Source organism: Salvia miltiorrhiza, chromosome 1 (assembly GCF_028751815.1).
Source record: "Salvia miltiorrhiza cultivar Shanhuang (shh) chromosome 1, IMPLAD_Smil_shh, whole genome shotgun sequence".
Taxonomy (NCBI): domain Eukaryota; kingdom Viridiplantae; phylum Streptophyta; class Magnoliopsida; order Lamiales; family Lamiaceae; genus Salvia; species Salvia miltiorrhiza.
This window is the reverse complement of record NC_080387.1, coordinates 62,672,136-62,686,364: the sequence shown is the minus strand read 5'-3', so window position 1 is coordinate 62,686,364 and position 14,229 is coordinate 62,672,136. Positions and strand designations below refer to the sequence as shown.

At 31.5% G+C, this 14,229-nt stretch overlaps 1 protein-coding gene across 4 annotated transcripts; it reads left to right on the top strand.

Annotated features, from left to right (window-relative positions):
* The first annotated feature begins 1,499 nt into the window (after positions 1–1,499).
* Positions 1,500–4,923, top strand: LOC131002866 (uncharacterized). Of its 4 annotated transcripts, none has more exons than XM_057929363.1 (7): positions 1,500–1,670; positions 1,890–2,011; positions 2,574–3,368; positions 3,452–3,526; positions 3,863–3,954; positions 4,240–4,311; positions 4,420–4,923. In XM_057929363.1, the coding sequence occupies exons 2-7, from the start codon at positions 1,891–1,893 to the stop codon at positions 4,903–4,905; spliced, it is 1,641 nt and encodes a 546-aa protein (XP_057785346.1). In that variant the 5' UTR covers positions 1,500–1,670; position 1,890; the 3' UTR covers positions 4,906–4,923. The 4 variants fall into 4 exon arrangements, with proteins under 4 accessions (XP_057785346.1, XP_057785353.1, XP_057785338.1 ...); XM_057929370.1 differs by having other exon boundaries at positions 1,526–1,670; positions 1,886–2,011; positions 4,451–4,773; XM_057929355.1 differs by having other exon boundaries at positions 1,528–1,670; positions 1,886–2,011.
* Positions 4,924–14,229: the final 9,306 nt, after the last annotated feature.

Sequence of the window (14,229 nt, the reverse complement as noted above, 5' to 3'; positions counted from 1 at the left end):
AATTGTCATCCCTAGGTACGTGTGTGTGTGCGCGAGGCCAAGGCATTCATCCAAACCCACTAGCAAACCCACAAGTTATTAGCTTCATGAGCTTAACCATTCTTATACTAGAGAGAAATAACACTTGTGTTATTTTCCTTCATAACATCCAAATTTTGGCATTCTCACTCACCGAAAATCGATTTTGAGACTTCAAGTATACCACGTTCATCTACTTAAGACGTAGATTAACATCTAATAATTATTTCAATTAAACAATAAATATTTAATGAAATATTGATTTCCAGATATGGTAAAAATCATATTTCCAACAACACTCACTATCAATATGCGAAAAACAAATTTAATTTTGGGAAATTTACTCGAAAGCACACGTTCTTGATGAATGCACTGTAGGCTAAAACAATTAATGTTCCTATCTTTTGTTGCCAACGGATCATCGAAAAACAATACTCAGATCTTAAGAATTAAATATTTTAGGCCCTCTGATTGAGTATACTTTTGTTTGTTTTGGAATGGTTAATGTTTCATTGATGATCTACAAAATGTGTAAAGAAATATCAAAAATTTGCTTTTTCTTCATCTTTTTTCCAAGTCATTGATTCCATGGTTTACCCTAGTTGGAACGTGCCAGCCTATTCCATATGATTTGTGTCACACACACGATTATGCTTTTTCGTTGATTTTGATTTTTGGAATAGATTGCAGAGAAGGCGAATCTGATAAGAAGCACGTATCCGGAGGTGGAGGTGGAGGTGGAGGTGGCTGAGTTACCTCCATTTGTGATGAATATAGAGAAGTTGAAGCCGAAAGATGCACTGGATCTTGAACGAGGATCTACAAATAATTTCATATGTTGATAGTGTGTGTTGCAGGGTATTTAATTTAGAGGCTATAAATTAGTAAATTCATAATAATTTATTTTATGTGGGGACTATACTTATTAAAACAGAGCCGTGGAGCTATACTGAATTACTATTATTTAAATAAATGTAAAATATGTGTTAAAACTAAAATAAAATAATTCACATCAATTACTCAATAAAATCTCGAATTTAAAAACGAAAATTTTTAAATTTGTACAAATTAAGTGCTATGATAATTATAATTATTAAATAATTTTAATAATGAAAATTAACACTACACATTATTATTATTATAGAGTATTACACGTGATAATAAATAAACAAATAAAAATTTTCATACACAAACATAAAAAAAAAATTGTAAATTTTTAACCAAGAGAGAGAAAATAAAATATTTTAAAATTTTCATAACTTATTTGTTTTAAATTTATTTTTGATGATTTTTATACCATATTAAATATTTTTTCATGAACTTAAATTTAAATATTAAATATTACTTCATAAATTATGTTCAATTATGTTTAGAAAATTATTAAATTTTATAAAAAGTTAGAGATAAAAATAGTGAAAAATTTGTGGGCCAAAGTCCAACTCACGATCTCATTTTTTTAGAGGCCCAACAGCGAGCTCATTAAAAACCAATTACTATAACCGAAAATATCTTCCGCTTTTTTGCATTTATCTTTGAACGCTGTCTGATTCCTTTTTAGCTTATTTCAAAAGCACTCGACACAAATAAAAGGGAACCCTAGCGCAAAGCAACAGATTTGCAGCTATTCAATATCCGAATTCAGAGTAGAAATTGTAAGAAAACAGCTTTGACAAAGCAGAGTTTGTTTTGGAATTTGCGTTTAATTTATTGAGTATCTATGTTTTGGATTTATATTACATGCGAATCGTTGTTTCCTACGTGTTTATGATTTGAACTGTTTTCTATTTCAGTTTTTTCTTCATTTTCTAACGCACTGCGCGATTTCATTTGACGTCTTGCAAATTTTTTGTGGGTTGTTGGATGTAAGGCAGTATGGATTCAAATGCGCGAGAAAGTTTGGACTCCAAAGCGGAATTCCGGAAACCTTCGAATGATGCTGCTAATAGGAAGTACAGGCGCAGATCACCTGTTGGCGGATCATCGTCTTCTGATGGTCAGTCTCTCCATACGATTTAAAATCATCACAAGAAACAATTTTTTTCGAAAAAAGCATTTATGTTTTATTTCTACTGTATTTAATAATTGTTCCACTATGAACTACTAATGATATGATTGTGGTCAGGGTCCATGTTTGTGTGCAATTTGGTTTTCGGGTTCCTAGTGACTTGTCTACTACGAGTATCCATTTGGTTCTTCATATTTGATTTTTCTTAGAATATGTGCTCAAGGAGATGATTGCATGAAGTTTTTATTAATTTACTTTGTTAATGCCTTGGTTTGATCCAAAGGTTATTCATGCATGCCATTACTAAGATAGGTGATTTTGGCCAATTCCACATTTAGTAAAATTGATACTCTTAAGATGCATTATTCGGAACATGTGTAATCAGGTAGCATTACTTTCTATTCTTGCTGTGAAGAGAATTGAAATTAGAGGAATTCTACATGTACTGTTTATGACATATTATGTGAGCCTTAAGTTGTTCTCGATATTTGGTATTTTGTTTGTAATTAACTATTCTTTTACTCCTATAGCATCTTTTGCTTGTATTCAGGGAGTCCACGCAATGGGCGCAGCTTAAGTCCAGTCCCATCAAGGAAGGAAACTGCTAGAGTTGCTGATGATAAACGAAAAAGGGATGATGATAGGAATCAGTCTGGCCGTAGCGATGAGCCATATAAATACTCTGATCGGCAGTCATCTAGGAGTCACTATAGGCATGATGATCGTAGCAGACGTGATAGGCATGTGGATGACTATGATAGAGGTTATCCTAAGTCATCATATCGTTCACGGGATTCACGAGAAAACAATAACTTGGATTACTCCAGGTCGGAGAAAGACTACAAATCTAGAGATTTTGTAAATGAGGCAGACACATACTCTCATGGAAAATCTGATGGTTTAGGGAGTAGAAATAAGGATAAGAGCTCATATGACAGAACTGGATCTGGTAGGAGGCATGCTGCTGCTGAGGAAAGGGACCGAGATAGGAACAGAGAGGGGAAAGCTGACCATTATGGAAAGACGGACAATAAGAAAAGTTCTGTGGATCGCAAAAGTGATCGTTCACCAGCTTATGAAGAATCAAGGGGCCTCCGAAATGAATCTTTTGCTCGAAGGGATAGTTCTGGGCCTCGTGTGAAAGAAGCTGCTTGGAGAGATAGCAAGGAACTTGACTCTGAGAGGCATGCTAGCGATGAAAAGAGAAGAGATGATGATCGTGGTACATATAAGGAGCAAGCCAATAGAGAACCAAAGGAGCGTTCTGATGATATGTCCATCAAAGGTCAAGATTCTAAGAAGCCCAAAATTTTTGCTTTGGGCAGCACAAGTCCTGGGACTGATGGTTTGTTTCATTGTATCCTCTAGCTTCTTTCTATCTTATTATTCATTTTGCAAAGTCTTATATCTTGTGGAACTACTCAACAGGCACTTCTGAGCCTTGTGTGACAGATTCTGATATTGATGCTGCAAGAATTGCTGCAATGAAAGCTGCTGAATTAGGTGCGTTAATTTCTCAGTTTGATTGTTATGACATAGTTTCCATTCGATACCACATAATTGTCAACCCAATGAACATATCCGTTGACATGCAGAGAATTTGTTTTATAGGAAATGCATCTTTATTTTGTGGAGCATGTCCTTGCCTAATATGTTCATTAAATTTTTGTGAACATCTTTTTTGTTATAAATTGTTTTGGTTTTTGTCATGTGTTGTGAGGTGGTTATGTTCTACTGTTGAAATTGCAATACTAGTCATGCACTAGCATGGACTTTTTACCTTTTACTGTTATCTGAGTTGAACTCCGTGGCTTCCATTCTGTTTCTGGATGAACACAGTTAATAAAAATTTAGTTGGAACTGGATACATGTCAACCGATCAAAAGAAGAAGCTTTTGTGGGGCAACAAAAAGAGCACTGCTACTGAAGAGGTATTTAAAATAATCTCTCTACTTACATGATCTCTTAGTTCATAAATAACAAGCCACTGATTTCTGTTAGTTCCAACCAAATATATAAATAATGTCACTTATTATTTCCAATGCCTTAAGAACTCTGACTTACCTCTTTTACCTGTTTGCATGTTGGGACAAACTCTATATATCTACAATATCATATGCCTTTTCTTTCTATACTATCACTTCATTCTCACTTGTGCTTTGCAATTTGCCATCTCCTGTCTTCTTTCTGTATGGTTGACACAATGCTCCATATAGTCTACTGCTCACCGTTGGGATACTCCAATGTTTGGTGACCGTGAACGACAAGAAAAATTCAACAAACTCATGGTAATTTCCTTACCTCCTTTTCCTTTACTGTCACATGGAACCATATAATACTTGAATCATTGGTTTGTGTTCCAATAAGAATTCATCCACATACTAACGCCCTTTTAGAGTCTGAGGTTGCATTGGTGGCCAATTGTAGGGCGTGAAGGCAGACGCGAAGGTGGAGAACCAGGCAGACAACCCCGACGTGGAAAAGCAGCGAGAGAAACTTCAGATGGAACTCGAGAAACAATATACAGCTGGACTGCGTCGAAGAGATGGTCGGACTGTAGGACTCGGCCTTTAAAAGCTTGCTCTAGGTACTCGCATGCTTGTATGAATGTATTTCTGGCAATCGTGAAACTATTTTGTAAGACTACGGAAGCCGGCCTTGCGGTAATCTGGTCTTTGAACGTGACTGGTGGTAAGGCTTCTAGACATTCTATGGTTCTCGGATTAATTGCAAGTAATGTTGTTCGAGTATTTGATGCATCTTTTATTAGTGGATTAGCTTGCTTGTTCAAATATTTTTTTTGGTTTCAATCGATCATTTGGTCAAGTTTGGCACAATTTTTTGCTCTAGAAAGTAGAAAATCGTTCCCAAGTAGAAAATAAAAAATAATTGCCACGCCATTTTTTATTTTACCAAGTTAGCATCGATTTGGGGTAATTTGATTTTATGTTCAAAATCAGAAAATGAGTTTATGTATTCCATTCATGTTTCTAAGTTGACGTGCAAAATTAAAATTGGGGTCAAACATACACGTATTACTTTCATGTTTCTAAGTTGATGTGCAAAATTAAAATTGGGGTCAAACTTCGTGTATGTAGTGGCAATTAATCAATTTTTTCTTTTCATTCTTGAATTTGTAGCAATTCGTAGCGAACAAGACCCTCAACTCCAAATGATGCTTTTAACTTCTATTTCAATGATTGGTGGAACATCGTTTTAAAATAGATGATCTGCATGAATTGATGAATCATTATTGATCCACTTAACTCACCAGCATAGAAGCATAAACTCTGGCCCTCCATTTGATGGTGGATTCCATATATTCATTCCCAATTTTTATGGCCACCATCACTAGTGATGCAATGATTTTCTCACAGATTGCTAATGCCATGGATATGAATATTCGTTTCTCCATCAATAAAATATTTATTGTTTGTTGCTTAATAAACCACACACTCACAAACAGCACTATGTAGAGGCTCGAATTAGTGGATTCGACTTGATACCTTGATTTTGAACACCTAAAGTTCATTGGACCATACCAGGCAAAAACAATTAGAGCATCCGCAGTGGTGCCCCGATAGGGGGTCTCGAGTCACCCACTCTATCGGGTCACCCACTGCAGCGTCCTGTGACTCGAGTGAGTCTCGATAGGCAAAATTTGAGGTGTATGCGGTGCACGCACCTAATTTTAATAATAAAAAAAAAAAATGAAATCAACTGCTCTCTCTCTCTCGATTCTCTCTCCCCAATCCGTTTTTCTTCATTTTTTTTATTATTATAATTTCCCTTCTATAAATACCTCTCATTCACTTCTTCAAAAAATTCTCTTTAAGTTTTATGTAATTTTTAGGATTTTAAAATTAATGCAATTTAAATTTGAAGTAAATTGAGTTATTTAAATGTGTAATTAAAATTAAATGAAAAATACAAAAATCAAAACTAAAAAGATCAGGTCAGCTATCATATCATCCCACTGCAGCCTCCTTGACCCAATGTGGTCCCCCCTCTATCAGGTCACCTATCAGATCATCCCCACTGTTGATGTATTTATGTTGTGTATGTAGTACTTCTTTATTTTCTTTAATAATTATTGAATAAGAATTGATATTATTGGTACCACTATCATTCGAGCTACGAATTGAGGTGGGGGGGAAAAGGGTCTGTCCACATGCAAGTAGAAAGGTGAGAGCCATTATAAACAACATTAATTAGAGCATGTCAAAGAAAAGAAAAAAGGAGAAAAATAGGGTGGTTCACGTTAATTTCTAGGGTATGTTTAGGATTTGTAGTGTATATAATAAATTTGGTGAAATTTAGGACTCATCAATCATGATGATATGTTTGGAACAAAGGGCGACATTTTTCTTAGATATGCTAGAATTTAATTAGTAATACCAAATGCCTTTTTTTGAATGAGAAATAGAGGATTGTGATTCTTATTATTCGAAGAACTCAATTATTATTAAGTGGAGATGTCGTGACTCAATCCTATCAGTTGAATCACCAAAACAAATCCCGGATGGTATACTTATCCAAATTGTTCTTTTTCCCAAATGACACTACATTTGCAAATGAAAAATGATTTCATTACTGAAAGGGGAGATGTACTAGAAAATTCACATGTAACGTATTTTGTAAGAAATTAAGACTCCCATATTTCTTCAATCAATAATGATTTTCAGACACCAAGGTGTCTAGACACCTTGGTTTTAACCGATTTTTATATGAATTTTTGATTGAACCGATTTTTTGTTAATTTATGATTTTACTAAAATATCCTTTCCTTATATTTCTCAATTACTTTTAATCCTATCTTATTTTTTGTTTGTATTTTCATTTCTTCCATAATGTTTCCCGTTTTTTTGCAGCTTTTTCGTTTTTTGCAGTTAATTGTTTTCCAACTTTAATTGCTGGTTGGGGTTTGTCCCTCACAAGGTTATTTATTTTCAAAAAAATTATAAATCATATAATAATTGGAATTTATATGAGTTTTAATTGCAGATTTTTTTTATTTGTTTCAAGATTTTATTATTTAGTTTTCGAAATTAATTTTGTTTTTCGAAATTAATATTTATTCGTTTCAAATTTTTATTATTTATTATTTTGATTTTTTTTCGAAATTAATATTTATTTTTATTATTTTTCGAAAATTATGTTATTTTTATTTATTTCCACCAATTTAGAGATTATCCTAAAATAATCTTAGATTTGATTCCACTAATTTATTTTCAAAAAATTTATAAATCATATAATAATTGGAATTTATATGAGTTTTAATTGCAGATTTTTTTTATTTATTTGTTTCAAGATTTTATTATTTAGTTTTCGAAATTAATTTTGTTTTTCGAAATTAATTTCTATTCGTTTCAAATTTTTATTATTTATTATTTGGATTTTTGTTTCGAAATTAATATTTATTTTTATTATTTTTCGAAAATTATGTTATTTTTATTTATTTCCACGATTATCCTAAAATAATCTTATATTTGATTCCAATAATTTAGAGATTTAAATTTCTCCAAATAATAATCTCATATTTGATTCTCCAATAATTTAGGGATTCTCCTAAAATAATCCTAAATTTGTTTACATAGATAATTTATTTTTCGAATTTTAATACAGATTTGAGTCCTCTAATTTAGGGATTCCCCTAAAATAATAGTAGATTTATTTCCACATTTAATTTAATTTTCAAATTTTATGTTAATTTGATTTGTTTCCATTAATTTAGGTATTCTTCTAAAATAATCCTAGATTTGTTTTCATTTATATATATTTTTCGAATATTTAAAAAAAACATTTCGAAAATGATTTAAAAAACAAAGAACCAAAATGACAAGAAAGGTGTTTCATTTAAATTTTTTTTCGAATATTTAAAAAAAAATCGTTTTCATTTATATAATTTTTTCGAATATTTAAAAAAAATGATTTAAAAAACAAAGAACTAAAATATCAAGAAAAAGGTGTTTCATTTAAATTTTTATTTCGAATATTTTTAAAAAAAATCGTTTTCATTTATATAATTTTTTCGAATGTTTATAAAAAAATATAAATAACAAGAAAAAGGTGCTTGGGGATTTGAACCTGAGACCTCAATAATATGTGAGTAATACTTTGCCACCTTGTCCGGTAGTGGCAACCACATTAGTAAACCGTTAGAAATAATAATAAACTGAATCATACGAAGGGGCATTGTTCGAAAGAATAAATAACATATACTTTATTAAACGTGATATAATAATTATAAAATGAACTACTACAATGTAAGTAATGATAAGAAAATTAAAAATAGTGAATCAAACAATTGGATTTTGCTTGTAAAAGTATGTAACATATACTTTGTTTGAATATATTATAATAAAGTATTGTAATTGATATGATAATAACTAATCGAACCATCATTGCGTTATTAACGAAGTCGAAATAATTGTACTCAATGAAATAAAGTTAATAAATTATTTGAAATTAATTAGTGAATTTGAAAATAAAATTAACATATAAAACTATTTAACATATACTTGAGGGAAATTCAATTTAATTATTGTAAATAATTAAACACGATATGCCAATAAGACAATGAACTGCTATAGTGTATGTAACGAAGTCGATATAACTTTTTTTTTGTTCAGTAAAAGTATAAATTCATTGAAGAGGGAAAAACATGGCACCAGAGATGCCAGTTAAAACAACAAATCAAGTTTGAAACCCTTAGAGCACCAAGAAGTAAAAGGAATCCCCAACTCAACAGTTTTGAAAACCTCATTCAAACTCCAAAGACTCCCCTTAATTTGCACAACCATTCTATCAATATCCCAAACCTTACTCTAAAATCGGCTTTCGTTTATGCTTTTCCATAGCCACCAAATAGTGTCCACCCACAGCGCTAAAAGCAATCTCCTGCTTTTCTTCCCTTGCCGTTTTGATGTTGAGCCATTGTTGTATCTGGTTCCAAACCGCCTCTGCTTTCGGACAATGTAAAAATAGGTGTTCCGCCGTCTCCTCACACGACACACAAGCGTTGCACCATCTCTCCTCGATTCCGATCTGAATGTTTATTCTAAGCAAATTATCGCATGTTGCCAGTCTATTCCTCAGGCATCTCCAAGCAATCACCTTTACTTTATGCGGCGTCGGTGCATCCCAGACTTTGGCCAGCTCCAGAGGTTGGAAGTCGATATAACTATTTGTTATAAAATTATGAGTTGTTAATTAATTTAAATTAAATTAGTGAATATAATATAGTCATAAATAAAATAAAGTGAAATGATTCATACGATTGGATTTCGGTCGCGTCACTATTTAACATATACTTGAACGAGAAAGAATGTATTATACGATGGCATTTTGCATTATATTGAAATTAATTAGTGAATTTGGTATAAATAAAATAAAATAAAATGAATAATACGATTGTATTTCGCTCGCAAGTCTATTTAACATATACTTTATTTAAAATTGAAGATCTAGTGGATAGGATTAAGTTGGAAAAATATGCGCCCAACATGGATATAATTGTTTTAGATAGCGATTTTTTTAGTTTTTAATTAGTCAAAGGTTATATTTGTCTTTTACTATTTACTTAATTAAACCTAGATGATTAGTTAGTCGTGTGTTTCATTTTTTCGTTTTTAATCTTTTATTTTATGTTCTTAATTTTCTCTCATTCTTTTTCCAAGTCTTCTTTATTCTTCCATACTCTTAATATCGTATACTCTTAATATCAATTATTATTGAAGATAGTTGTAGCAGGTATTTATACACGATGAACACTGAAGTTATTTATTAATTTAGTTTTATTCTCAGTTTTAGTTGATTAATTTCATTGATTTATTTTGCGATTTTTTATTAAACGATTTAAATGTTGATTTGATTTTGAGGAAGTTCTTTTGCAGTGTTAATTATTATTCTTTCAATTGTTGTTCATAATTTCTACGAGTTGCATAATCAAATTATGTAGTTGCTTAATTGAATGGCAAAAAGTGTGTATTGCACAGAAGAATATGTAAACTGTATAATTTAAAATTAAAGTAAAAAAAATAATTCCTTCATTATTTACAAGTATTAATCGTACTTAATTATTAGTGGAGGAAAAATTAAAAAATCATCATTTTCGAAAAAAATAAATAATAGAATTTTCAAGAAAAATAATACGTATGAAAACAATCTACAATTATTTTTAAGAGAATCCTAAAATAAATGTAAAAAAATGAATAAAATATAATCGAAAAATATAAATAATTCATTTTTGGAACATATAATATGTGTGGAAGCAAATCTAATTGGTTTTTAGGAGAATCCCCATATTAAAGGAAACAAATCAAAAAAAAAATACAATTTTCAAAAAAATAAAATAAAATTACAGAAGAAAAAAATAACAGAAACAATTAAAATCGAATATAATACTAAAAAACGGATGAGATAATTTTGGAAAGGATATTCTAATGAAAATAAATCAAAAAAATTAATACAATTTTCGGAAAAAAAAAATTGGCTGAAAATAGAACCCTCAATAATCGAACAAATTTAAAAGAAAACATAGTCAATTCATAAATTTTTGAAAAAAATAAAATAAAATTCGAAAAACAAATGAGATAAATTAAAAAAAAAATATTTTCGAAAAAAAAAATTCGGAACAATAAAAAAATAATATATGCAAAAATAATTACTATAGGATTATGTTTACAACAATTCATAAATTCGTCGGAAAAAAATAATAAAATCTCAGAAAAAAAAATAACAATTCGAAAAAAATCAATAAAATTTTCACTTTTCAGAAAAAAAAAACAATTTTCGAATAAACCGAAAAATAGGGGAAAAAAAACTAAGGGGGGGTGTATTCGTTGTGGAGTTTAATAGATTTCTATGGATTTTAAAAGTCTGGGTGTATTCGTTTCAGACTTTTAAAAGTCTGCAGAAATCTGGATGTATTCGTTCAAGACTTTTAAAAGTCCATATAAATCTGGGTGTATTCGTTTCAGACTTTTTAAAATCCATACAAATCTAGGTGTATTCGTTATTCCATTGACTTCAAATCCGGAATGACTTTCATGGATTTCATCCAAAAAATACACACGACGAAATCCGGCCAAGAACCACGAGAATTGAAATCCATGGAATTTTGAGCGAGCGTTGAGTTCCAGCGGCCGCGGCCAAGAAGCCAGCGACCGCTGGAACTCAGCCACCGTTGGGAGAGTCCAGCGGACGCTGGATTTGAGACTTATGTACATTGGAACTCGCTTTTGCTATATATGGTTATGGCCCATAACTTATGGGCAGCCATGCACTCTTGGGAGTAGAGCCGCGATTATATGTGCATATATGTGTCTATCAGTGTTTGTATATACTCCATTATAGTGAATTAGTTAGACAATTTCGTATGCTAGTTGGTGATTTTATTATTTATTTTATTTTATTATTATATCTTGTTAAGTTTTGTGTGTGAAAAGCCTACGTCTGTACAAAATATAGTAAAAAACATGTAACAATACACCAGCGCCCGCTGGGCCTTATATAGCACTTATTTCCAGCGGTTGCTGGAACCCAGCGCTCGCTGGGTTTCCAGCGGTGCTGGGACTCAGCGGGCGTTGGCATCATGGATTTCAATTCCAGAATTATTTCCTAAATTCTTCGAAAATCAATGAAAATCGGGGTGAAATCCAACCACGAATTCTTTGAAAGTCGTCTGGAATCTATGTGAATTCCATGGAATTTAAATTCCACGGACTTTTTAAAGTCTGTGAAAATCCACAGCGAATACACCCCCCTAAAATACAAGATAAATAGGATAAGATTAAAAGTAGTTGAGGAATTTAAGAAAGGATATTTTAAAAGAAAAATAAAAAAATTCGAAAAAAAAATAATTCAAAAAATATATATAATTTTCGAAAAAAAAAAGGCAAAAAAACGGCAAACATTATGGAAGAAACGAAAATACAAACAAAAAATAAGATAAGATTAAAAGTAATTGAGAAATATAAGGAAAGGATATTTTAGTAAAACCATAAATTAACAAAAAATCGGTTCAATCAAAAATCCATATAAAAACCGGTTAAAACCAAGGTGTCTAGACACCTTGGTGTCTGAAAATCACTACCCTTCTTCAATAACAATACATCATTGACGTTGCTAGAATCGATATCCATCAATGCATGTTAAAATTCTTCGATCGACCTTATTAATTATCAACCTACAAATTTATTCAGCAAATTGATGATGAATTTACTATAGATATTTATAGTACAAGTATTTTAAAATAAACTTTATTTTATCTACTTCCTCTGTCCCGGCTATCTCAAGACCTTGTTTTTGGCACGAGAATTAAAAAAAGTAGTGTTTTGTGTAGGGATGGCAATCGGGTACGACGGGTACGAATAGTCACGTACGGATAGTGACTAGCCATACCTATATCCACGAACTAAATGGATAGTGGTTTTTAACCACGAAACTATCCATGAATATCAAATGGTATCCAAACCCGCCACCCGCGGATACCCGCTATCCGTCGGGTATCCACAAACCCACTACCCCTCGGGTATTCGTCACCCGCTATCCGTCGAATACCCGTCACCCACTATCCGTATACATTGAATACCCGTCACCCACTATCCGTATACATTGAATACCCGCGAAATAAAATTTAATTATAAATTTATAACAAATTTATCGGGTAATTAACGGGTATTTCACGGGTAATCGGCGGGTATTTTCGCGGATATTTTCGCGGGTAAACGGGTTTCGCGAGTATGGATAGTAAGTATCCAAACTCATACCCACGAACTAAATAGATAGTGAATTGCAACCACGAAACTATTCGTAGATATCAAATGCATCTCAAATCCACCCTAATAGGTTCGGGTTTTCACGGGTATCCATTACCCGCGGGTAAATTGGCCTTCCTAATTTTGTGTGTAAGTGAAAAGGTGAAAAGGTGAAAAGGTAAATAAAGGATAAAATTTTTATCAAACAATGTTCAAGATAAAAAAAGTATTTTAAGATAGGTGAGACGAAGGGAGTAATTCGTATATATAAAAAAACATTATTTCAAAAATAAACTGGAGTACTAATGTTCCATTGGCAAGTCAAAAAGGGGAAAGAATTACAACGTTAAATTCTTGATTGATTAGTTATTTTACTTCTTCAAGTTTCCAGTTCTTGAAGTCGGTTTCATTTCCTCTGCTCTTTCTTGGAATGTAAATTTTGCTTTCTAATCTTTAGGAAAAAAAGTCAAAGCATCTCTTCCACATTACCTAAATCAATTACTATACGATAGAGTTAAACCATTGGTAAAGTGCCATTTATCAGTAACGAAGTACATGATGAAATACTTTATATAACTATTTAACTATTTCCAAACCTTAAAAAAAAAAAAAAAAATACACCTCAAAGATAAGATTAAATGCCTCTTTTCGTAAGGAGGTTGCACATATGCGGGTTAGATAGGCAACATTTATTAGTGATTAAATAGACTGATTCGATATCATGCTCATATGTAATGGTTTGATTAAAAAAGTTATTACAGTCAATTAATTTATTGATGAACCAACTTCGTCTTCTACGAGGATTCCGATTCAACGGTTAGATTACCAGAAAACCATCGCTTTGGTGTATTTGAATGGATCATATGCCTATTTAGTTCAATGTAATCGAATATTATCTTTAAAAAAACCAAATAGCCTTTTTAGGACGACTATTTGTTTAATACAGTACATGTCTTAAATAATCTCTTTTGGGATAAAAATAAGTAGAAAAATTAGGTGGAGTAAAGTTGGCCTACATCTCTAATCGAGTTTAAATTCTAACCGTATATTTAGAAAAAAGGCTGCTCTTTCAGTTCCATGTTAGGCCCAAAAAAGAAAATGAAATATCAGAGAGTTTTTCATTGCCATGTGGCCATAAATAGGTGAGCTGTGCACCCACCAATTTGTGGTACTAATAGTCTTTTGCTTTTCTGCAAGAAACCATCACTCATCTAGAGCAAGATTTGATTTTTAGGGTTAATAATCTAATTTATTCCGATTTTGATGATTTTATTTCAATCTTTAGAATTTATAATTTTTTTTAATAATTATATCGATTATATTCCAATCATTATAAATTGTTAATTCTATCACAATCTTTCAAATTAGTATCAATTTTATCAATCATTTTTGAGATAAGTGTTTCTAAAAGATTAAAAATATGAAATATTAATATCCTCATATACA